The 23,621-nt window shown below is 46.5% G+C and overlaps 1 protein-coding gene across 3 annotated transcripts in view; it reads left to right on the plus strand.

Moving 5' to 3' along the window:
• Window positions 1–23,621, plus strand: part of RFWD2 (ring finger and WD repeat domain 2) — a 128,322-nt gene that overhangs the window by 87,963 nt on the left and 16,738 nt on the right. For all 3 annotated transcript variants that reach the window (XR_002440969.1, XM_021403995.1, XM_021403996.1), the window contains exons 16-18: window positions 4,719–4,836; window positions 8,491–8,615; window positions 9,689–9,849. Coding sequence is in view for 2 of the 3 variants with exons in the window: in XM_021403995.1 (XP_021259670.1) it covers window positions 4,719–4,836; window positions 8,491–8,615; window positions 9,689–9,849 (404 nt within the window). In the remaining variant the exon portion in view is untranslated. The remainder of the gene's footprint in view (window positions 1–4,718; window positions 4,837–8,490; window positions 8,616–9,688; window positions 9,850–23,621) is intronic.

Below are 23,621 nucleotides of genomic sequence, written 5' to 3' on the forward strand. Positions count from 1 at the left end.
TGCTTATATTTTGAGTAGATCAATAGCATAAATATTGAACAGTTGAGAAATATGCATTTCTGAGTGAAATAAGAAAAATGGTCCTCGGTTTGTCAGCAATTCAGTTTTTCCAGAGGTGAGCTACAGAACCTTTGCGTGCAGCTCTTGGGGCTTTCTAGTCATTACATCCGTTGAATACAAAGCTGTTGCATTGCAGGTAAACTGTTGTTTTGCTGTCCTTGGCTTGATATTCCTTCTAGGAAGTGGTTCTCGGTCAGGAAAAAAGCCTTGGAGGGCTGCGAGGTACTTTGAGCTGTAGGGCAGTTAATGCTCCCGGTGAAGGATGTGACGTGGAAGATGAATGTGGCTTGGAACTGCTGGTACCTGGAGAGTTGAATTGGTCTGTGAGTGTCACCGCCCTGATGCACAGGTACTCAGTGAAACGTTAGGGGGAAAAAAAAAAAATCTGCTGCCCTGCGATGCTCTTTCCTAACCTTGATCCAGAGTTGCTGCTCCTCAGTATATTTTAAGAGCTTTCCAATAAGTGATGTGAATTTAGAGCCTTCTAGTAACAGCTGCTTCGTGAACTTTAGCAGCAAATCTCCCTAAGTGTAAGGAAAAGCACTTTTGGCAAAAGCACAGACTTTGCTCTTTTTTATTGTTGTTTAGACCGCCGAAAATGCAAGAGCAATTACATCTTTTTTTTTTTGAACGCTTGTAAAATCATCGCAGCTGCTGCCGGGTCCGTTAGCAGTTCCCTTTTGGGAAGTATTTCACCCCATTCCCTGCACTGGTGTAACCACACCATCAGTTTGTTCACCGCACACCCTCCTCCGTGCCCAAGCTGGGATGGAGATGCTCATCTCCTCGCCCTGTTCCAGCCCTCCTGCTTGCCCTGCTAATTTACGAGCCGAGCGGTGAGCGATGGCAGCCTCTGCCGACGTGGGCTATATTTCCTGGGGGGAGCCTGGGAGATCTCTGGGAAGTTTTGCTGGGCTTGTCAGCGCTTGCAGTAGAAAGCCTGAATTCCTGATGACTTGTCGCCGGGCGGCTCGAAGGCGAAAGCGCGGCTTCATCGGGGAAGTGAGCCCTTCTGGAAATGCTATTTAAAAACTCATCCTCGTGGTCTCTGAGCTCCCGGCAGTGGTAGCAGAGCTGAGCTGCCCTTATTGCCTTCTGAGACAGTTTAAAAAAAAGAAAAAAAAAAAAAAAAAGGTATAATATGACCTGCCAGAGAAAAATCTGAATTCAGGAGGAGCAGCAATAGAATTCTTTCATGCTCAGCGTCTGCAGTGACATTGAATTAGATGAGAATTGCTTCGGAGTGTTTAATTTGTTATGGTGTGTATACATACTCCTTCCCATTATCTCGTATATATTTCAATTAAGCCAGAACACAGAAGCAGAAGTGAAGCAGGGAGCTGCTGCTGCCCAAGGGTTAGGTGTGAGGCTTTTATCTGTGGAAACGTCATTTGGAAGCTGAAATTGTTTCGAGTGAGCTCTTGGGCCAGGGGTGGCAAGTGTAGAGCTTAACAAAGAAAACTTGCTGAACGATGGTTTTAATGCTCAGCAAAACAAGGAAATAAGCTGTGCGTGGCTGGCAACGAAACAAACACGCTCGTGGCTTCTAGAATTGTGCAAACTGCTTCAAAAGTTGAAGGGCAATTGCAGAGCTTAGGGGCTGAGTCCCCTCGATGCCCACTCCGTTCTCCTGAGCGCCAGCTGGCTCCTAGGACCTCTTATTGCTGAGCTGCACAGCACTCGATGCTGCTGTGCCCTCATCCCAGCCCACCCCGTGGGGCTCCTACTGGGCTACCTGGGAGCTGCCTTCCTCTCGTTTAGCTTGGTTTTCAGGCTCTGCTCTTCCTCAGCAGATGGCGTTTTTATCTTGTTTGCGGAAAGTCCATATGGCCCGAAAGAGAGAGTATCTCTTTAATTGTAAAACACGACCACCTGCTCTGGTTTTAATGAATGCGGTATGCATTTGTCTTCACATAACTGCTTTAAAAATAGCTGCTTCAGTTGAATAAAAAAAACCTCCGTTGCGCGCCAACACTTGGGCTGCTGAAATAATCAATTAATAATTAAGTGGCTAATTTTAGAGCCCACTGGCCTTGCTGTTCCCCCGGCCCTGCGGTGATGAGAGCAGACAGTGATTGATTGCCCTGCTGCCATGGGGAGGCACGTCGTGCCGGGTGCCAGCGGACTTCCAGCTGCTTGTTGCCATATTTTGGAGGCGAGTGCAACTCCATGTCCCTTCGCTGCAGTGGACCACTGGTTCCTGCTGCAGCCCTTGCCTTTCCCCGTTGTCCAAATGCTTCGACGCGTTCTCATTCAGCTCATCCACAGATCCCCGTTTCCCTGTCACCCTCTGAAGGATAACACCTGGTGATCCAGAGGCATCCTAATGACAGGCCAGCTGGAGAGGAGGCTGAAACCGGGAGCAAAAATAGGCTTGAAAGGCTTATCCACTAACCGGCTCCTAATGGGAAGCCCTGCTAGAATCATTTCTGCTCATTAAAATAACAATTGCCAGTTAACTGTTTCATAGCTGCAGGAGGTGTATGCTGGCCAGGTAAGCAAATGTGCCTGGTTTGGCGCAAGCTTTCAGAGTGACAGAAGGGAGCAAGATGCTCAGATCTTACCCAAGGAATGTTAACGCTTAATCTGACGTCTCCTTGAAAATGATCCCCTCTGCTGAGTACACGTTACATCATCATGTTGTTCTAAAGCTGATTCAATGCCTGAATGGTAGGAAAGCTCTGGGATTTTGGTCGATAGCATCAGCAATTCTGAGGCTCCTGTTTTGGAGGTAGAAGGAATGGGAGCATGGCGCTTCCAGGTGTCCTGGTGCTAGCAGGATGGGACCCAGCAGCTGCAGAGCTTGAGCCCAGCTGGGTGGCTTGGCCATGCCCTGGCTGCTTGAATCCTGGTGTCAGTGATGGAGGAGACTGAGTGTCTGCTCCTGCAAAGCGAGAAGGGCATGGTTGGAGCCATAAACGCACAGCAGAGAGACCACTAGTCCCGTATTGATGTGCAGTGGAGTGAGGCACTTGAAGCAGAGAGGACAATTTGCCTGCTTGCCACATCTGACTGCAGGTTCTGCCATGGGGCCCTGTCCCTCAGTGTCTTGCAATTAGCCCCTTAATATGAGTGAAAAGCTGCCTCTGCTCTAGGAGCTGCTGTGGCCTGATCGATGGGAATCCAGTTATCTCCCAAAGCACATGGGATGCTGAGACAGCTGGGCACTGTTTGTGAGACTGAGAGTCCTGCTTTGAAACCGTGCAAATACAAAAGTAGCCGCAGCTATTGGCACTTAAATTCGTTTCTGGGTAATCTCGGTGATAATCTTCCACTGGTGATGCGTTGGTTCAGCAGAAGGAAGATTGGAGCGGCGGTAGTAGGTGACGTCGGGGTACCTTGAATTGCAGGGTTAGAAGGGTGAGGGCAGTGGAGCTGTGTAGGGTTTGGAGCACAAGTGTGATGGGGAGCGGCTGAGGGAATGGGATGGGTCAGCGTGGAGAAGGGGAGCTCAGGGGAGACCTCATCACCCTCCAACTGCCTGAAAGGAGGCTGTGGTGGGGTGGGATTGGCCTCTGCTCCCAGGTAGCAGCGACAGGATGAGAGGTGATGGAATCAAGTTGTGCCAAGGGAGGTTCGGGTTGGATATTAGGGAAAATTTCTTCTCCAAAAGAGTGGTCGGGCTTTGGCATAGGCTGTGCAGGGAGGTGGTGGAGTCACCGTCCCTGGAGGTGTTCAAGAGCTGTGGAGATGTGACACTGAGGGACATGGTTTAGTGTCACAGTGGGGGTGGGTCGAAGGTTGGACTAGATGCTCTTTTATGGGTCTTCTCCAACCTTAATGATTCGGTAATTCTAAGGGAGGCTTCCTGCTCTGCTTCCATGCTCACGGCGTTGCCTGCCCTCCCTGGGTGCCCAGAGCAGCAGGAGATAATTAAATGAAGTTCGGCATTGACAATGGAAGGTCAGGGAGGGAGAAGCTGATTAACCTCATTAGGCTAGGAAGAGCACGGGGTGGCCTTAGGGCTTGGATCTCATGGGGGCTTCCATTCTTGCTTTTCTTTTTCTGTTTTCCTGGGAATTGGCATTTAGTTGTGCGGGAAATAAAATGCGTTGCTAATTCTGTCGCGATCCTTTCTATGTGGTTGTGGCACTGTGAATTAAATCTAAAGAACTGAAATTTAGTCTCTGTTCTTTCACAAGCAGAAATGCTTATTCTCTCTTGATTGGTAATAAAGCCCAAGGAGAGAAGCAAAAACACAAGTATAGAGGTTACCCGTATGGGGTAAGTATGAGAAATTCAGTCCGTGTTTTCCATGATGCAGTTTAAGTAGCAGGCAGACTGAGTTTGTAGCCTAAGGTTCTTCAGCAGTTTTCCAAGAGGAGACAGATTGAGGAAGGAGAGAGGGGGGTGCCTTAGAAATGGCAGATAGGCTGCCCAGGCACAATGCCAAGAAGGAAGGCAGGAGTGGTGAGAGTCCTTTTAGCTGCTGCCTTGCACAAGGGCTAAGTGGGGTTTGCAGCACTGAATTCCGGGGCCATTTGAAGTAGCCTGTTTTGAGCACTCCTTTCCTATTGTGCAGATTATTTACCCTAGTTGCGGCATGAAGCGAGATACAGAAAGCACAGACAGCATTTTCATTGTGAGCTAATTACCTATGAGAGGTCCCATTCATCCTTCCCAGCTGATAAATGTTACCTCTTCTTTCTCGTTTCCAGATCACTGTGTCCACTATTACGATCTTCGCAACACTAAGCAACCCATCATGGTGTTCAAAGGGCATCGCAAGGCGGTCTCCTATGCAAAATTTGTGAGCGGGGAGGAAATAGTCTCTGCGTAAGTATTTATTTTTTGTGTAGGGTAAGAACTTGGTAGCCCTTGGTTTCTGGCAGCCGTCATGGGCGCTTTGCAGGGTGGCCAGTGTGGGTGGATGTGCACGCTAGCTGTGCTTTTAGGAAGCAGATCTTTGCTTTCTCCAAGGCAGAAATAGAAATTCATTCTTTGTGTTACTTGGCTCTACTCTGTCTTATGGAGCTAAGGAGCCTGAGGAGCACAGAGACAGATCACGGAATAGATTCAACTTCTGACCATAAGCCCCAGCTTTGGGAAGTGGCAGGTGGATGGTCCTCTTCTGAAGAGCCTGTATGCTGAGGGTGCTCCTGGCCACAGCCCTGCTGCAGAGAAGGCTGCTGGCAGCCTGAGGATAGTAATGTACAGCAGAAGGGCATCTGATGAGTGACAGAAGTGATCAAATAGAACTGCTACAGGTGATGAGGGCATTGAGCCACAACATGAAAGCGACTGAGGTAGGACCACCCCAAAACCAAATGTGGCTGCCTCCATTCTAGATAAGCTTTCAATCACGTAGGGTTGAGCATGTGTATCAGGTGATGTGTGGAAGGGTTTGTAGGACTGGATACTGAGATGAGCCCCTGTTAAATGATGGGGAAAAGGCAAACAACTGTTGGGGGCTGTGGGCTTCTAGGGTGTTGCTTAGGTGTTGTATGTGAGTGTGTTGACACCGGGGACAGCAGGAAGCAATCACGGGGTTAAATCCAGTCCCAGCTTGCTTCCTTGAGCCAAATAGATGAGCGTCTATCTGAGTTCTCTCCCGTGTTTTCTCACAGCTTGCTCTAGCAGCCTGGAGCCAAAGCAGAGCTTCTTAAGGCGTACATCTGAGTATTCAGACTGCTGGTGAATTACGCTGATCTGAGCAGCGTGGTGGGAGATTCCCCAGTGACTTCCAGTGCTGTTTATATTTAATCAGTTCCTCCTCCTGTTTCCATTAGCGTTACAGCTCTTCGTAAGGGTGCAAATTCATACCTAGAACATAGATCAAGTTAAACTGAATGCTTCGAACCAGATCTGACTAAGAAAAAAGCGTTCACTAGAAGCATAAGGAGAATGAGAATGTTCTGCAGCCGTGATCAGGTGGAGCATCATGCATAGGATGCCGTGGGACTGAACGGCCCTGTCCTACTTGAGCTGTCCATTTGAGAGTGGTTATCCCTGAGCCCTGGGAGGAATATCGATAGAGCTGTCGTACTTGGACAGGCAATAACAGGATGAGGGAACTAACTCCAGGGTCCACCCATCTTTCTGTGTGAGCAATAGGAAGCGTCGGAGAGAATAGATGTCTTAATTTTGCAAACTGGGGAGTCAGCAGTAGTGACTCCCAAAAGCCAAGCACCAATTCCTTTAAAGAAAAGAAATATTTGTATATTCAGATTCTTTAGATTTCTAGCTAAAGCTGTTTTATAGATTGCATTGATTTACTGTGCCCTGTAGAGTTAGGTTTTGACCTCGAGGATGTTCGGAACTGCCTGGTATTTAGCACAACACATTGATTGCAGTGCTGATTTACAGAGAGGCAGATTTACCAGAGCAGCACATCCATGATATTTTTTTGGAGAGGGTATAAAACCAGAAGAGCAGTGTCACAGCAGAAGGATCAATGGCCTATTCCTATCCTTGTGGCACAGTGGCAGGTAACCATCATCTTGTATAGCACACTTGTCCTAAAGAGTGCAAAAATGGCTAGAGTGTGATGGAATCTTGTTAACCTATTACTAATTGAATGCTTTTAATGTGAAGTGTTTTTCTTTTAATGAAGAGATCTAGAATGTATGCTACTAAAACACGGAGGTTAAGTGCCTATATACATAAGGTCGTCTTGATGGGTTAGCTAATGGCAGAAGCTGTCACAGGAACCTGACAGCTTGTAGACCAGGGATTATTCTGCTGCTGCTTCACTCTGCCTTCTGAAATTTTTAGTTTCCAGGCAACTCTGGAGCTTTAAAAAGCACCGTTTTAAAAATAATATTGCTGTCCTAATAGCAAAGAAGGCAATGTCCTTGTACTTCTGGGCAATAAAAACAAAAAGGCAAAAACAAACAACAACAACAGAAAACACAAGAAACAAATACAAAAAAAAAACAACAGTAGTGCATATGTTTTTCCCTTTTGTTTGCATTGCTCTGATGGTGAGTAGAAGGGAAGGGAGAGCGAGCTGCAGTGTAGCTAGGGAAACTGAATGCTCTCTTTTAGGCCTGCCTGGTCGAGACCTGAGACTAGGATAGCACTTCTGCTCAAGTCACAGTGTTAGAGATAAAGTTCATACCTTCGCTGGGATCTGACCTCATGCTGTTATTACATATGACTAACAAATCTTGCTGCAGCTCCCTTATCTCTCCTTTGTCATTCCAGCTGTCATTGAGGGCTGAGATAAGGTTTTTGCAGTAGAGCATGAGGTGCATCTCTCTCGTGCTATATTTCTAGGCAGATGTGACATTGGTGCAGGACTAATGTGTTAACGTTGGGAATATTTGATGGATATTGTTAGTAGATTTTTCTTTTTCCTTCCAACTCCTAATATTTGAAGAGCAGTAAGTTTGGGTGACGTAGCCTGTACCTGCCTCCCCTCTCTTCCATCTCAGCAGGATGACAGGTCCTACTCCCAGTGTCTTCCAGATTTAAGATCAGAACATCTCTATCTGTTTTCTTGAGGGTGGGCTGACCGAGCTCCAGTCCTCACTGCATCAGCAGCAGTTGACGTGCTCACAGCCATCAGTCAGGGAGTGCTGGGATATCAGAGCCTGGCAACTGCTAGAGAATAAATCCTGGTAGGTGAGAGAGGCTCGAGTCCCCTCAGCTTTGAGGAAATGCATTAGCATTGAGATCTGGGATCTTCCTAGCTCGGTTGAGCTCTGCCAGGCAGAGAAGTCTGTCTGCAGCTCCTTGCTCTTGCTGAAAGGGAGGTTTGCTCACGGTAAACAGAAAAGCATTTTGAAGACGGGTGTGTTTGCACATGGGGGAACAATGCAAAACATTGATTTTGATTTAATCCCCATGGAGTTGTACATTTATAAAAGTAATATTCGGCTTTGCTGTCAAGGTGAAAACAGCGCAAGTTTGAGATTTATATCGAGGCAGTCTCAATTACACAAGAGAAATCCGCATCAATTTAATGCAAGTAGTAACTCTGAACCCCCCTTAGGTTTTTACATGCTGCTGCTTGGTATTGGGCAGGAGGAGAACATCGTGCTTTCAAGGCAGCTGGAGGGGAGGAGACTGCCTTGAATTCTGTGAAGGCATGAATGAGAATTTCAGCAAGCAGGCAGAAAGGAACAGACTTCCTCTGTGCTGTAGAAGTTGGAAAAAAAAAATCATGTCCCAGATCTACAAGGATTTGGAGGAGGCAGTGATGTCCCACAGGCTGTACAGTTCAGCGGAGGGCTCTGCAACTGATAGGAGAGAGGAAGAGTAATACTGCGAGGAAGTGTTTTATTCAAACATTTTGACAAGCTTTTAAAAAGAACAGATACTTTTCCAGGCTCAAGCTGGGTTGCACGTGATTGAAAGTGGGATAAATCTCTGCGAGAGCACCAAGACTTCCCACATTTACACTGCAAGTAGGGTGTTCAGGAGCAGTGTTTCAAGCAAGGATTACCTGCCATATGGCAGCGCTGTAACTTCAAGTATTGTTTTCAGGTCAACAGACAGTCAACTGAAGCTGTGGAACGTAGGGAAGCCTCACTGCTTGCGCTCCTTCAAGGGCCACATCAACGAGAAGAATTTTGTAGGGCTGGCATCCAACGGAGACTACATTGCATGTGGTGAGTAGAGCAGCTGCCCTGACCGGTGCTGGTGGGACTCCTTGGGGCTCCTGCCTTTCCATTTGAGAAGCACACCGGCAATGTGCCATGTAGCTTCATGGTTTTCTTAACAGAGGATTGTTCTCAGCTTCCCAGGGAATGATGTAGGCAGCTTGACCTAAGGGCCTACGTACTTGGTTTCCTTTCATTTGAGGTGAGGTCTTTATGTACGACAGTTTGGACTTGCTGCCACCAAAAACTGGTTATTAATGTAGTTTGTGCTGACACAATGTGTGCCCTTCAAATTTATCAACAGATGCACCTTCTGCATTTTTCTTAGGAAGGGTAGCAGCCTAGACCATGTGAGTGGGTCACATACTTGTCACTTAGCGCAGCATTCTGCGTGGTGAATAGTGACTCCCTCATTGTGAACAGCTTTCAGAAGACTAACTTATCCTTAAGCTGTTACTCCTCGGGTCCTTTCTGTCTTTTGGTTGCTTTTGGACTGTTGAACCTCTGCAAATCCCCAGGTCTTGGTGAAAAAGCATTGGCAGGCTGATCCCTCTGGGATGTGTGGGACGGCTGCTCCAGCACTGCAAGGACCTTTAGCATGTGTGTTCTCTGATCTCTCCATAGGTTGCAGGCAGAAATTGGGATGAATTTCTAAATAAAGCCTACTCACTGTCTAGTTTCTCTCACTTAAACCTCCACAGACCAAGCTGTCATCTTCGATTACTACAAGCAAATGTGTGATGGTGCTACCTGCCTCACAGCTGTGACACTGAGCAGGCATTCCACGTGCTAGTGTAGATGCTGTACTCAAAGGGCTTGACCCTAAGGAAGTTCTGGGGAAAAGTTGGGATCCAGTTTATTTTACAAGTGCACTGCATACTGCAGTTGTTTTGTAATAAAGCCTGTTCTGTTTTTAAGCATTGTGAAAGTTTGCTGTGAGGCATGCCCAGTTGCCAAGGCACCACAAGCGTGATGACAGCTATTGGGAGGAAATGTCATCTCTTGAGAGAATAAAAGGGCTAAGAAACCCTATTTCTTTGCCTGCTTCCAGAACATAATCTTCTGTATTTTTTTATTTCTAGGAAGCGAAAATAATTCCCTTTACCTGTACTATAAGGGCCTCTCAAAGACACTCCTGACATTCAAGTTTGATACAGTCAAGAGTGTCCTGGACAAGGACCGGAAGGAAGATGACACAAATGAATTTGTGAGTGCTGTCTGCTGGAGGGCCCTACCAGATGGGGTAAGCTTTCTGCTCGCTCACACAGCAGGGTGCTGAAAGGATGCCTCCTGATTTCACAGCGAGTGGCAACGCTGAGGGTCTGGTTGCATTTGGTATTTCCCTGTTCACGGGTGTTGCAGGCCGGTGTAAGAATGTGAAGACCTGCAGGATGGCTGAAGTGCTGTGAGCTGCAGGAGGGGGATGCTGGGGGATAAGGAACTGCTACAGCCTGGTGTTTTCCACCCGTGGGTCTGAATGTCTCTACTTTTGTATCTGAAATCCTGAAAGCAGCGCTATACTTGTGGCATTCAATTGTGTGTGTGTGTGTGTGTGTGTGCATTTAGCAGAAGTACTGCTTTAATGAAGGCACTTACAGATACTCACTGCGTACTCTGATTTAAGCGTTACCCTGTTTACATGCCTTGCTATTTGAAATGTATGCCCCACGTGTGGATGAGTAAATACGTAAAAGAGGTGAGCCCTGGCTGCGGTTACTTCAATGAGTATGTCAGTGACAGGCAATTCATATATGTAAAGTGCGAACCAATGCCGAATGCAGACCTGAATCCGTTTTTTTGAGCATCCTTTAGGTGTGGGGAAGCTTTGGAGACCACGAATGCCGCCTTTAAATTGTGAGCGTCCTTGAAAACCTTGCATAAAAAAACTTGAGTGAGTGACTCTCTTCTGTGCAAGTGTTTGCAGATAGATACTTAACTGGTTTTTTGGGAATAGGAGGAGAGAATCTCATCCTAAATGCAGTCAGTCAAGTAGCTGAAGTGGAATGTTGCCTAATTGATGTCTCTAGACATTGCATTTACAAAGACAACATTTTAGAAGGGTAGCATCTACCAATTTTGTTTCAGTGTGAAGAAACTGCCCCCACAACCGTGTTTCAATTGTCACTGGCATAAACTTATTTCAGACGGATGCTTTTAAGTCAAAAAAAAAAAAAAAAAAAACAAGGGGGAAAAAAACACCACAAGTATCTGAAATGAAAGATTGCTTTTCAATTCAAGAGCAAAAAGCGGACGGTTTCAGTTTGAGCAGTGGATGTGAGAGTGAATGGTGTAGAGTCACTAACATTTCTGGCTGGGGAGTTCAGGGGCATTTGGTATACACAGTTGTCATGTCTCCAGATGAAGGGTTACTATAGGAAGTGATGTAATTTCGTGTTTCTGCTGGATCAAAACATGCTGCAGAAACCTCTGCGTCTGTATACATCCTTTCCTTAACCTTCTTTACCGCAGTATTTCTCTGTTGGGTCGTCCTGCACGTTGACCTGCTGTGCAGCTTTCCTACAGGCAGCACACTAACAGGGGTCCCACCTCTTGGATTGTATCTGTTGCTGCCCATCCTTATCAGCCTTTTCTGATGTATTGTGCCTTAATTCAGGCAAACCTTCCTGTTTAAGCCACTGACAAACGTTTGAGTGGTCACCAAGGGCTGTCAAACAGTTCTCTGTAACTGGAACAAAAAAATTCTGTGCAATGTAAACGTGAGAAAATGAAAGAATTTTGAGAAGTAACAGTTCAACTGGGCCCATAAAGACCACACCAAATAACGCTGAAGCTTTCCTTAGTTAAGCAGCATTCAGAATCTGTCACCATCCTGATTTTGTTTTGTCTTTCCTCTGCTTTTTCCTGGGCTTCTCCCAAATTTCCACACGTCTCCCGTGACAGCTAAGGCACCTGGCTTAAGTTTGTGAAGAAAACAGCAAAAAACTGCCTGTGATCTGAGAGCCCAGCGTTTTGCCTCCGTATTTCACTTGTGTTTGCAGCACTTGTCACCCTGCTTTACATGCCGAGCCAAGCAGCTGCGCTGGCTTTAGCCAGGAAGCCTCACTGCTGCCTTGTACCATCCCTGCAGCCTCCCCAGGAGGTGAAGTGCTCTCCAGCCCTGCATCTGCACTTCTCTTCCTCTTGTAGCTGTGCAGTGGTCCTCTCAGACCTAACCGAGACTTTGCTCGTGTTCCCAGTAAATTAAATTACTGCACAGCCAAAGGTCGCTTCCTTCCACAGTCTTGTTCAAATGATGAAACTTTCGTTCTCCTTTTTTTTGATAATGTCTCTTAAATTGGCATAAAATTTTCAAATGAGCTTTGTAGCTAGGCTCTCTAAAAGCTGGCGTGTTTCTTAATGATGCTGGGATGAGAGAAGTCCTTTGCTTTGCGGCTCAGTCAGTGTGTACGGGCACTGGGGATCCTACCGCCTGTTTCTAGGTTAATTGCAGGCTTTGATCTTGGGTGACTCACTCTGCCTTAGTTTCCTAATTACAAGAGTTACCTCCCTGCCTTTGGCTGCCCTGCTAAGGAGTGTCAAAGCACTGAGCACAGCCCAGGCTGCAGAACTTGTCCAGGAGCCGTAGCGAGCCCTGTGGGCAAGCTCTGTGCTCATCTCGTTGTCTTGCTGGGCCAGTTCAAAATCATTTGGGGTCTCCATGGCAGTGGTCACCGTGCACTGATTTCAGGTTGCAAACCGGAGCCTTCCAGGTGGGGGAGCGGGCGCTGCCTGCCAGCTTTTCCCCAGGACTCCCAGGTGGAGCGGACTCTTTTCTGTTTCCCTACGGTGTTGCTCTCCAGGATTGTTCTTTAATTAACCTTTCGAGAAGAGATGAGTAAGTTTCAGATCTGTCAGTAATCTCGGGAAGCATCAGTACGTGTATTCCTTCGCTTCGTGCAGTTAAGTGCAAAATCTTGGATCCTAATTAAAACTTAAACTCATACTTTCAGATGAAATGTCATTGATTCTTTCCTAAATCTATTTTGGTGTAACTCAAGCCTTTCCTTCCTCCTGAGCCAAAGTCAGGCTGTGCCAGCAGCCCTTGCCAGAACCCATCTCTTTTTTTCTCCCCCTTCCTTGGTCTTCCCTTGCTTAAGACGATGCAGAGATCTGTTTGCTACAGCTGTCACTTCTCCAGCTGCACAGGACCAGGCAATGTGTTTTCTCCACGTGTGTCAAAGCCATAACGAGTTAGAGAAATTGTTCCCTGTAAGTGCTTATTGGCATTTTGCATAAGGCTTATTCACTTTTTCAGCTCTTAGGTAATGTTTAGAAATGAGTACTAGCTCGTAGGCTAATGTTTTTGTTCGGCTATTCAAAAAGAACAAATGTTTCGGCGTGTTCTTGAGGAAGCAAGCCTTCATGCTTCTCTTGATGCTGCATTTTCAATATAAGTAAATGGGTTATTATTATTATTTTTTTTTTTAAGGCACTTATTTGTACCTGGTGAGGAATGCCATTTCTGGCTTTTTTTCCTCTGGAACAGAAAAGGCTTCAAGAAATGTTGGGCCCAAATGACTTGATGTGTTGGCGAATCATGGAATAATGAAGGTTGGAAAAGACTTCAAAGATTGCCAAGCCCACCCCACCCTCACCGTGCCCACTGCCCACGTCCCTCGGTGCCACATCAGTGTGGTTCAGTTACACACCTCCAGGGACGGTGACCCCGCCACTCCCTGGGCCCCCCCATTCTTTTGGAGAATTTTTTCCTAAAATCCAGCCTGAACCTCTTCTGCTTTTTGTCATATACCCTTTATTTCTGCCGCCTTGGCGAGATTCGGCTTACTTCACTTGAAACCCAAATCTGGTCTTGAGATAGCTAATGAGATTCTTTTATGTCATTAGCATCCAAGCAGGCTAAAGACACGATGTTTTCTCCTTCCCTAAAGGGAGCACCTTTCGTTTGGACCTGGTTTCCTATATTCCAGAGCTCACGCATCTGTGTTAAACGATTGCATCTCGGCTAGCCCCTTTCCCATCTGCAGTTAGCGTTTCTCAGAAGCTGTCAGAAGAGAAACCAGTGCTGAACCTGCTCCCAGGACAGCAGCAAGGTATTACTGCTGAACACAGAAGCAATTTGATTATGTAGATTAAGCGTGGCTCAATCTATCATAATCACTGTAAAGAAGCCATTTAATTTTGTACCTGTTTGCGTGAGTATTCATTACTGCTGATAAGCAGGTTAGCTGGGGAAAGGTTTCTCGTGCAGAAATGTTAAGGTTTTGATACCAGTAAGGAGATAAAGATATGAGCAGGAAAATGTCATGTAAATTAGCTTAGGTAAAGCTTGGCTTATGTATGTGTGTGTGCTGGGTGGCTTGGGAGGACGGCAGCAGGTGGAGGAGAGGCAGCACTGTGAATCCATCTCCTCTGCCTGATGTAGGAGATGCTGGTGTGTGTCTTCTCACCTTCTCACTCTGAATTTAGGGAGGTCTGGGAACAATTGTCCAGCAGCAACAGCAAGGAGCAGGCTGAGCTTCAAGCTGCCTTTAGGCACTGTCATATGACAGAAGCATTTACATAATTAGTTTTGCATCTTGGAACTTCTTCTCGTTAATCGAGGAAGATGGAAATATTCCCTTCAGGTGGATTTTGGTGCAGCTCTTCAGAAAGCAAGCTTTTCCTCCGTTTGTTTGTTCCTCTCCCCTCGACACTCAGCTTTGTTTCTAATGATGTCTGGCTTGAATTCTGTAAATAGAAACCCATAATTATTTCACAATAGGCTGGTCATTTAATAGGGCTATAATCTTGTTCAATGATGAAAAGTAGCCATCCTTTGTTTCCCAGTAGCCTAATAAACAGTACACAATGTACACACAAACTAGTCAGGGCCTCTGATAATTTACAATCAGCAAATTGGCTCCCTTCACTGGATTTAATTTAGCCAATACAAATTATTCCGGGAAATGATTCATTGCCATTTTAAAGCATTAATTAATGTGGATGACTTAGGAGCATTAGAAATGAAACCTCCTTTGTCATTCCCAAATAACCAAAAGCTTATTCAGTATCATTCTTGAGTAACTTGTATTGACTGCAGCTACAGCTCTCGTAACTTGAGGTATTAACGCTTTCGCTGAGGTTTGCTTGTTTTTGCAGCATCCTTCTCTTGTTGCTCGGGTGATAGCTAAGGTGTAATCAGGAATCTAACGAAAGCTTAGGGTCAGAGTGCCTCTCTGAAGTGGTCAGACCCACGCTGTCCTTGCCTCCCCCTCCCAGGTGGGGATGGCCAGGTAGGGATGTTTTCTGCCTCGTCCTTCCTTTCCCAAACCTGGGCTAAGCTGCACAGAAGCTGGCCTGCAGCATCTCCGTGCAGCATCTCCAAACTGGTGTTCCTGCAGGTCGTCCTCTGCTGTAGCATTGCAGTGTGCTGGAGATGCAGTATCCTGGGGATGCACTCTTCATGTTCTCCCTCGTGATTGAAATGCACGGCAGTTTATGGCAAGCTGAGAACGATCAGCTTTTAAGAAAAGCAAGGAGATAAGGCTTTGATCAGATTTTTTTTTTTTCTTTCCCTCCCTCCCTCCCCCCTCCCCCCCAAAAAAAATCTTCAGAGATTTTCCTCCCGTCAGTGGAAGTTGCCTAAGCCCTGCAGCGTGTGTGCTGTGAAGCTGCAAGCTGCGTGGTGGCTTCCCCTTCCTCTCTGCGTGTCCTCTTCTTCTCTCTGGCCTTTGGCAGTGCTTTCAACAAGAAGTTTTTGACTTCTTCACTTAGCAGCTTCACGCTTTTCCAGTCTTACATTGTAAACATGTTTCATTTCTCTTCTATCTTTTTCATGTCTTCTCCTCCTTTACTTGCTTGGGAATCTCTGATTTTCATTAAAGAAAAAAAAAAAGTGGAACCCAAAATATTGCAAGATAGCACTGTACATCATGCATGCTTGATTTTTTTCTCCAAATCTTAGCATATTACTTACGCATGCCAACGCACACAGTATATATTGTTTCGTGTGCTGCTTGAAAACTGTTTTTGCATGCAGAATAATTTCAGCCTTGCGGAGCCCAAACAGAAGTCACAAGTTCAGTGTGCGTGCTCCTTTCGTTTTGTACGTGCTCGTGTTCTCTCCATAGCCACATCTCTTCCGACGCTCAATTTGTGGGCTCTCTTTCGGGTTTGACTAAAGAGAATCAATTCTGAAGAGCTGCTCAGGTTACTGTAACAATATTGTACTCCTTCTCAGAAGCCTTGAAGTCCGACCGCAGAGAACTTCATGGGGGAAAGGCATCGTGCTCTATTATTAGCGTTTCACGCGCTATATTGAAATTGCAGTATTTTGACACTTCGCTCCGTGTGAAAGACCATGTTGGTAATGTGATTATGCAAATGATAGGCTTTAGGAGAGAGTGTTTAAGTTTGAATCTCTCGTGCAAGAAGACAAATATTGGGAGATGCTTTTCCTCATCGCCTCTCCCTGGCTGTGGGATGCCGCCTCCCAACATGGGCAGGGCTGGGCACGTGGTTGATACCACTGGCTCTGCTCCTCGCATCTGGTGAGGGGCATTTTAGAGGAAAAAAGATGCGTTGCATCCTTCGTTTTGCTGTTTCAGGGCTCAGCACAGCACGCGGGTGCATAACACGTATGTTAACTCTTCCTTTCCTAGAGGCAGAGCTGCTGTTGGTACAGCCAGTGCGAGCAGAGGGGGGGGTGAGCCTGTCGCTTTTGTTCAGCCCTGGAAGTTCAGGTCCCCTGTGGTACTGCAGCACTCTGATATCATTCTAGCTTCTATTTTAAGAATAGCCTCTCCAAGAAGCGTTAGGAGGCTTGGTTTTCCTTTGTTAGCTCGAAGTTTACATTTGCAAACTCAATTTCTCTCTCCTTCCGCAAGGTGAGGCATGCGTAATCACAGAGTAGTGCCACAGGGCTGATGTTTTTTTGAAGGGAAGGCAGATCCAGGTTGCACCTATTTCCTGAATGAAGGCAGCACTTGCGCTCTCAAACTTCTGCAGCTGCTATTTGCTTACCAGTGCATCTCTTCTAACGCCACCAGAAGCGTGATGCAGGTGGGATTGAGCTTCTCCTTATTAGAGTCATCAGTTTCCTAGAGCAGTGAATGACACGGCGGTCAGCGTAACTCTGTTGGCATTACAGTCCAGGAGCTGATCCCGGTGGTGCAGCCGTACAGATAACGCATTGCAGTTCACCACCGGTGTAAGCAGAGGTCTAAGCAGGCTCTTGTTGTTTCCCAGGTTTTAAAAAACACGAGAGCATCCCAGTGCAATCAGAAATTGCATTGGTATGGTACACACCGCGAGCTGAGGATGCAAAGAAGTCTCTGTGCAGCTGTCATTAAACTTGTAAGTGGCTGTTTCTCTCCTGTCGGGCCTCTGCTGCTTTTGTAAACATCAGTTCTTTATTCAGGTCTGAGTTTTATAACAGATGAGCCAAAGCCAGGAGTTCAGCTGCAGCCTTGACTTCGTTCCCAGCTCCATCCTTAGTTCCCTGCTGTACCATCATGCTGCAAGGCACGAGCTGAGATGGAGCACTACGGGTTTGTGTGGCCCTTCACATGAGCTGTATCCCAAACAGTGCCACGTGATAGAAAATTGCTTATATAACAGTATTGCTCGGGGATACCCTTGTGTGTTCTGCAAAGGGAAAACGGGAGCAGATTCACACTCAGAGAGCATTTGCTTTTCAAATTAAATGTTTATACGACTTCCTTTTTTCTTCACCAATCCACTGCGGTGCTGCTGCTGGGCCCTTGGTCTGAACTCTGACAGATGTCCTGCTGAGCTGTGAAGACACTGAATCCAATGATTGATAGAGGTGTTTGTTTGTTTGGTCAGGTGGTGCCTCGAAACCTGCTTGTTGTGAGCTGTAAGCTTCTCTTTTGCCAGGCTTGTTCTTCTTATTCTGGTCTTTGTAGGAGAGCTCAGCTTCGTGGGGTTTTCACCCACTATAGCACTAGGGTTGAGAGGTGTTAGGCTTGCTTTCTGAACTCATAGCTTTCAGATAGGAAGGCCCATCCTTACCTTTTTATTATTTTTTAAGTAGTGCTGCTGCCTTCTTCTCACTTCTATACACTGAAGTCTGTGAGTCGCTGTTGGAACGAAACAGGGGAGTTGAGTGGGTACCAGAGCTGGCACCTATTGACTGATCTCAAGCTCCAACAAAAGCTGATCTCCTCCAAATTCATCACAAAGACTACACGAGCAATGACTGCTACCCTTCCCACTGTTCAGTTCATCTGGCTTTTCTCATTGAAGTGCCATCTATTTTGAAGTCTCTGATTGGCACAAAGTGAGATGCGACTCCTTTAGCCAATTCTCAGCAAGCTAGGCAGCAGTCAATCCGTGTTCAGTGAAGCGTCTCCCATTCACGATGGGAACTGCAGGGGTCAAGTTCCCATCTCAGCACTGAAGGAGGAGCCTGGTTTCAGAGCAGTAAGAGCAGAGTGGGTTGCGAGCAGCCATTGGCATTGGGCTCACCTCTGCTTTTGAAGCCAGCTTCAGTGGAGCAGCACAATTCCCGCACCGAGGGCGTCCGAAACCTCGCTGCTCGTGTTCCTCTCTCGCTGCTGCTTGGAGGTGGTTTTATAACCTCATCCCCTTTAACAAGTGCCACTGCTTCAGCTGCAGTCAAAGCAACCTCAGGGTACTCTTTTTCTCATTCCCTGGCACACCTGCTGGCGGTGAGTTCTGCCAGGTCACCGTCGTTCCGTTGTCACAGTTCATGAGCTGCACCAACCTTTTGCTCTGGTGCTCCCAATTAAGCAGCTGTACTGGCAAGGATTTAATGTTTTGCGGAGTCTAAATGAAGTGGAAAAAATAGGAAATGATTTTTTTTTTTTTTTTTTTCCTTCCTGGCACAAGATTTTGATCAGATGATTTAATCTCTGGGTGAAAGGAAAGTAGAAGCATTTACGCACAGGTGGTTTTGTCTGCAAAAGCTTTGCTTTATGTCAGTCTCTACAGTAACAGTTACTGCTTGGCTTTGGAACAACTGTTCTGAAGCTTTCCTTATGCTTTCCACACTTCCCTTATCAATGGCAAAAACCCAGAGTGTCAAAAAAACCCTGCAGCTTGTGACCAGTTCAGTGTCAATCGCAATGCCTGCCAGTAGAGCAAGAATTAAGGCTTTTGTGGTGCTGGTTTTCCCCCAGCAAAAAAGGACTGATGCATCACTCCCAGACACAGGGTTTGAATTTTGAGTGGTCCTGTGTGGAGCCGGGAGCTGGGCTCGATGATCCTTAATGGTTTCCTACCAACTCGGGAATGAATTAATCTTTAACCTGCTGAAAGAAGACCTCCTTTCTTTCTGCTGTTGTCCCAGCCCAATTCTCACTGAGGGCAGACGAGCGAGCTACCTGCATGCAGTGGTCACCCCTTCAGTGAATCCAACTGGCTGTGTAATGAGGACGTGTAATTATTTAACGTAGAGTACATACAGAATTATACCAATCAGCCCTGCCCGAGGAAGGGAATCCAGTACAGCTGGAAAATGACACTTAGTAAGTTAATGGGTACCTTGTAGATGGGAGTGATGCTGTTAGTGAAGGTTGTGCAGCTCAGCAGAGCTGTGCTCACCCTTACACGAGGCGCTCTGAGTTCTGCAGGGGAGGAGGGCTTCAAACAGTTGTACCTCTTATGTTAGTGGCCATCATCATCACTTCTGAACCCTTATCTGGTTGCTAAAGCTGCAGGAAAGTAAGGTGTTGGCTGCAGCATTGGATTTCCTAGATTTATTCAGTATGTCTGAAATGAATATTAAGAGGTGCAGCCTGGGGAGCAGGCTGATAGAACTGCATTGTTTTCCACTTACTTCTAATAATGAGAGATACCGGTGGGAAGATAAGCAATATTGCATGTACAAGGAGGAAAGATGGGCTCAGATCTACTTAAAGAAAAAAAAAAAAAGTAATAACAATAATTCCTTTTACCTGTAACCTGCAGATAGCATTACAAACGAATTGCAGCAGGAGGAGGAGAAGCTGCATCCCTTTGCACTGCCCCACTAACAGGGGCTGCCCATCCTCAGCCAACCCTCCGGCGTAAAGCAACGTACGTGATTATTTTTTCTTCCTCGTTTCCTGGTTGATCAATTTGATTGTCTGAGCCCTTGTTCTTCCAGGAAAAAAATATCTCTACCAAGCAGGCTTCTCCGGCCAAGTTTGTTCTCCTGACCACGGCGTGATGGAAAGCCTGTCTCGTCTGGGAAGTATGTGCTCGTGGAAAGCCGTGATCGTTTAGAGCGAAATATCCTTGATTAAAGTAGGAGGTTAATGGTGCTTCTGTGTGTGCCTTGGTTTAGAACTTGCACGTTAGCTCCAGCATTGGAAGGGATAAATTTGAGCCAGCAGCGGTTTAAAAAAAAAAAATAAAAAGAGGGAGAGAAAATGAGCTGGAAGTGAAATACAAATGTCCTTATTTAGTACAAAAGAATTCGTCTCTCTGTAGGCTTTCCGTTTTCGTTCGGTTCTTGCTTGACTTGACAATGCAAAAGAAGCAATCTAAACTCTTGGAAACTCTTTGAAAATGTGAAGGAAAGCAGGAGTTAGCAGCTTGTGGAACTTCTGTTCTGCTGCTGCAGCCTGCACTGGGAACGCGCGGGGTGGCTTTGTTTCAGGATGCGAGGGGATGTATTTAGCTTACGGCGAGGAAGCAGAGTCACACTGTGAAAATCGCTCTGCTGATGCTCAGATGTTTGTGTAAGAAAAATACCGCTTGAAAGATTTCTTTTAGGTAAATGTTTGGATAGGCACGCTGACATGCGATGATACAGCGACAGGGCGAGGAGACGCACTTGGATGGCAGCAGCTTTCCCAGCGTATCCTGGGATGGACCTCTGCAGTCATCCTGTGGCTCTCAGAGTAATGCTGCTTGCTTCCCCAGGAGCAGAGCGGGGCTGAGCGTGCAGCTGGGACTGCCTGCTTGTAAGCAGCAAGCGCACGCAGTCCTCAGCTTTTGCTAGTCATTCTGAACTGGAATGATAGCTCCCTCCCCGCTGCAGAACAGGTGATAGCTCGTGTTTGTGCGGGCTCTTAAAGCTTCCATTCTCCTTTACGAGCAGGTTGAAAGTGGTTTTACGATGTAGACAAGTGTGTTCGCAGCCAGGCGGGGGCTTCTGTATTAATTTCAGATAACACGTAGATGCGGAATTGGAGTCCCTCTCGCTGTAAATAAAAGGGGATGAACTAATGAACCTGTCGCACGCTGAGCCGCGTTGTCTCTGTCTCCCCTCACCCCGTGTGTGTGCTGCGTGTGGCTTTTTGGAGGCCATTCCTTCCTGTTATCATTTATTTCCTCCCTGGATGCCGTAGCTAGGGCAGTAGATGATCATGAACTCTTCGCGGGAGCTGTCTTTCTGCTGATGATGTCGCAGAGCACGTAGGTTTGCTGTGGCAGAATATAAGTTGTGCTTAGTCCTGGCAGAGAACAGTTGCTGTTATCTCCAGATTGACTGTACCTTGCCCTATATTTCTTCCCATCTCTGCTCTGAGATGCTCTCAGGCTCCAGCAGCCCGTGAGGAAGCAGCGGGTACCCACTCCAGAGCTGGGATGTACATGGAAGAACAAGCAAACAGCAGCATCTCTGCAGAAGGAGTATTTAAAAGGCAGTAATCAAGGGAGGAGGAAGCAGGTTAGGTTTAAAAATAATAATAATAATAAAAATGATCGAATGCCAGAAGTGTTTGCTGTCTCCTCTCATCAGCAGAGCTCAGGTGTGTATCCCCCTGTTTATGTTGCTGAAGGGTGTAAAATCAGAGGGACTGTGTGTCTCAGCACCAGGGGCTCATTTGCTCCTTTAATTCCAGTAGTGCGTAACACGATTTTTTCTTTATGTGCTCGAATCTTCTTAAATGTCCTTTTTGCTGTTAGTGTCGTTGGTGGCTGAGTGGGTTTCTCGATCGTTGAGCTCCTCTTTTGGATGCAGTTTTGTTAATCTGCGCGTGTGTTCAGAAAGGCAGCGCGTCAAAATCACTCCTTTCAATTTGAGATATCTGGAGATAATTTTTATACCCACTGTGTGAAAATAACTTGAACAGTAGTAGAATTATCCATTGTAAGAGAGGTGATTTTGCTTGTGAATTGGGTTTAAAGATAAAATCTTCCTCGTTCCTGGGACCTGGATTTCCTATTCATTGCTCTCTGTTAAGATTAATCGGGAGCAAGGCTTAATCCAGAAGGTGATTGAATTGTCCTTAAACAGTGATGTAGAACATTACCCACTTCATCCAAATCCTTTTACAGTCTTGCAGTGCTAAGAAATCACGGGGCTGCGAGCTGCGTGTGATGTGCGCCGTATGAAGGAGGACGCTGCTGCTCCATTTGTTGGCTCTTGGGAAAGAAAAATGTTTCCCCAGTTTTTTTTGGACTAGGGTTGTTGTAACTTTTAAGAGTGGATGCCTTCTTAAGCTCCTCTTTTTCAGCAAGGAGCGTGGAGAGCGTGTAGCTTCTCCTAAATCTCCAGCTGTAGAGCACAGTAATGATTTCTGGGAGGGTTCTTTGCCCCTTTTGGAGGACCAAGGATACAGCACAGTGAGAAGCATCTAATTCTCAAGGGTTTTCGGGCTGGAACGCGTGAGCTCCACGGTCCATCGCTTCATTTCAGGACTCCCATCTGAGAATGGTTTGTGATCGGGAACGTTTTGGGAGCTGGTACTACTCATTTCGGATGCATGTACCACATCCAGCGACAAAAAAAAAAAAAAAAAAAAAGAAAGCAGCTTGTTGTTTAATGGCCTTGCTGTAAGGACGCTGGCAGCCAGCACGCTGCTGGCACGCCGCTCCCTGTAGTTTAGGAGGGTAGTCAAGGCCAGGAGATTTAGGGGCTTATTAAAGGCACTGCGGCTCCAGGCACTCCTGCTTGCTAGCACTCACCTAGCGAATAAGAAAGACTGAGAAAGAGTCTTCAGGGCGTCGCTGAGTGCTGTTATTCCCATGCCTTGTGCAGCCTCTTTCTCTCGTGGCCGGAATGATTTTGACCTTCTGAGCTAACCTTTCCCACTTGGTGCTGTTTTTCTAGGATTTGAATCCTTTTTCCTGCAGCTCATTTGCATGCATTGAGTCACGTTTTGTTTGGGATTGGATACGGTCAGAAGCTTGGAATAAAAGGCTCTGACAAAAGTCGGTTTTAATCACAAAATGTCCGAGGACTGGAAGCTGTTGGGACCAGCTGGGACCAATCGTGGGCAAAACAAGTGTTTTGTCCACTCTTGCAGTCTTCCTAGAGTAAAGTGGAGGTCTCTGTCTGCTTTAGGAGAGCCAACTAAACCGGATCGTTCCCCTCCATACATGTTTTATGCCAAAATGTGCCGGGACAGCTTGTTCTGCTGCCAACTGCAATGGTCCTGCAGCGTGAGGAGGGCCATTGGGCAGCCCAAAGCTGTGTGTAATTGCTTGGAGGGAGGCTAGCCCTGTAGTTTAAAGCAAGACTGTAATCATAGCTATTGCATTTGGTATAAAAATGCCCTTTTTTTAAAAAAAAAAAAAAAAAAAAAGGTCCTTTTTTGGTTTATAGGTGGAAGTGATTGAATTCCCTCTGGAGAGGCGCACGGGGGTGGGACAGGGTTGCTGGGGTTCTCTCTCCTCTCAATTCCTCCTGCTGCTTCATGAAGCAGTAATTTGCTGCAAGCCAGGCTTTCACTTGTGATTGGAAATGACTGTGCAAAACCCTGTCAAAGCTGTTCACGTCCCAGAATCATTTAAAATATAGGTGGATATTTATACCTAAAAGGCACTTCAGAGCACGAGAGCTCCCTGGGATGCCAGGGGCCATTGCAGTCGTTGCTGGTGTCCCGAGGTGGGACCTAGGGAATCTTCAGCAGAGCTCGCCGTGTTGGTCTGCCCAGAGAGCCCACGGACTGAAAGGAAAAGTGAGTAGGATGAAATTGCTCTCGCCGGGGTTTCGGATGATTATTAAGTGCTGGCCTACTGCCTGGTTCCTGTCACTGCTCCGCAGAAGTGAGACAGATCTGGAAGAGGTGGCTGCAGCTGTACAGCTGAAAAGTTGTGCTTTTAATTGCTAACTAATTAAAGTTACCATTTGCATTTCGGGTTTTCCTTTTTAAAGAG

The sequence above is a fragment of the Numida meleagris genome, chromosome 7, assembly GCF_002078875.1.
Source record: "Numida meleagris isolate 19003 breed g44 Domestic line chromosome 7, NumMel1.0, whole genome shotgun sequence".
NCBI lineage: Eukaryota > Metazoa > Chordata > Aves > Galliformes > Numididae > Numida > Numida meleagris.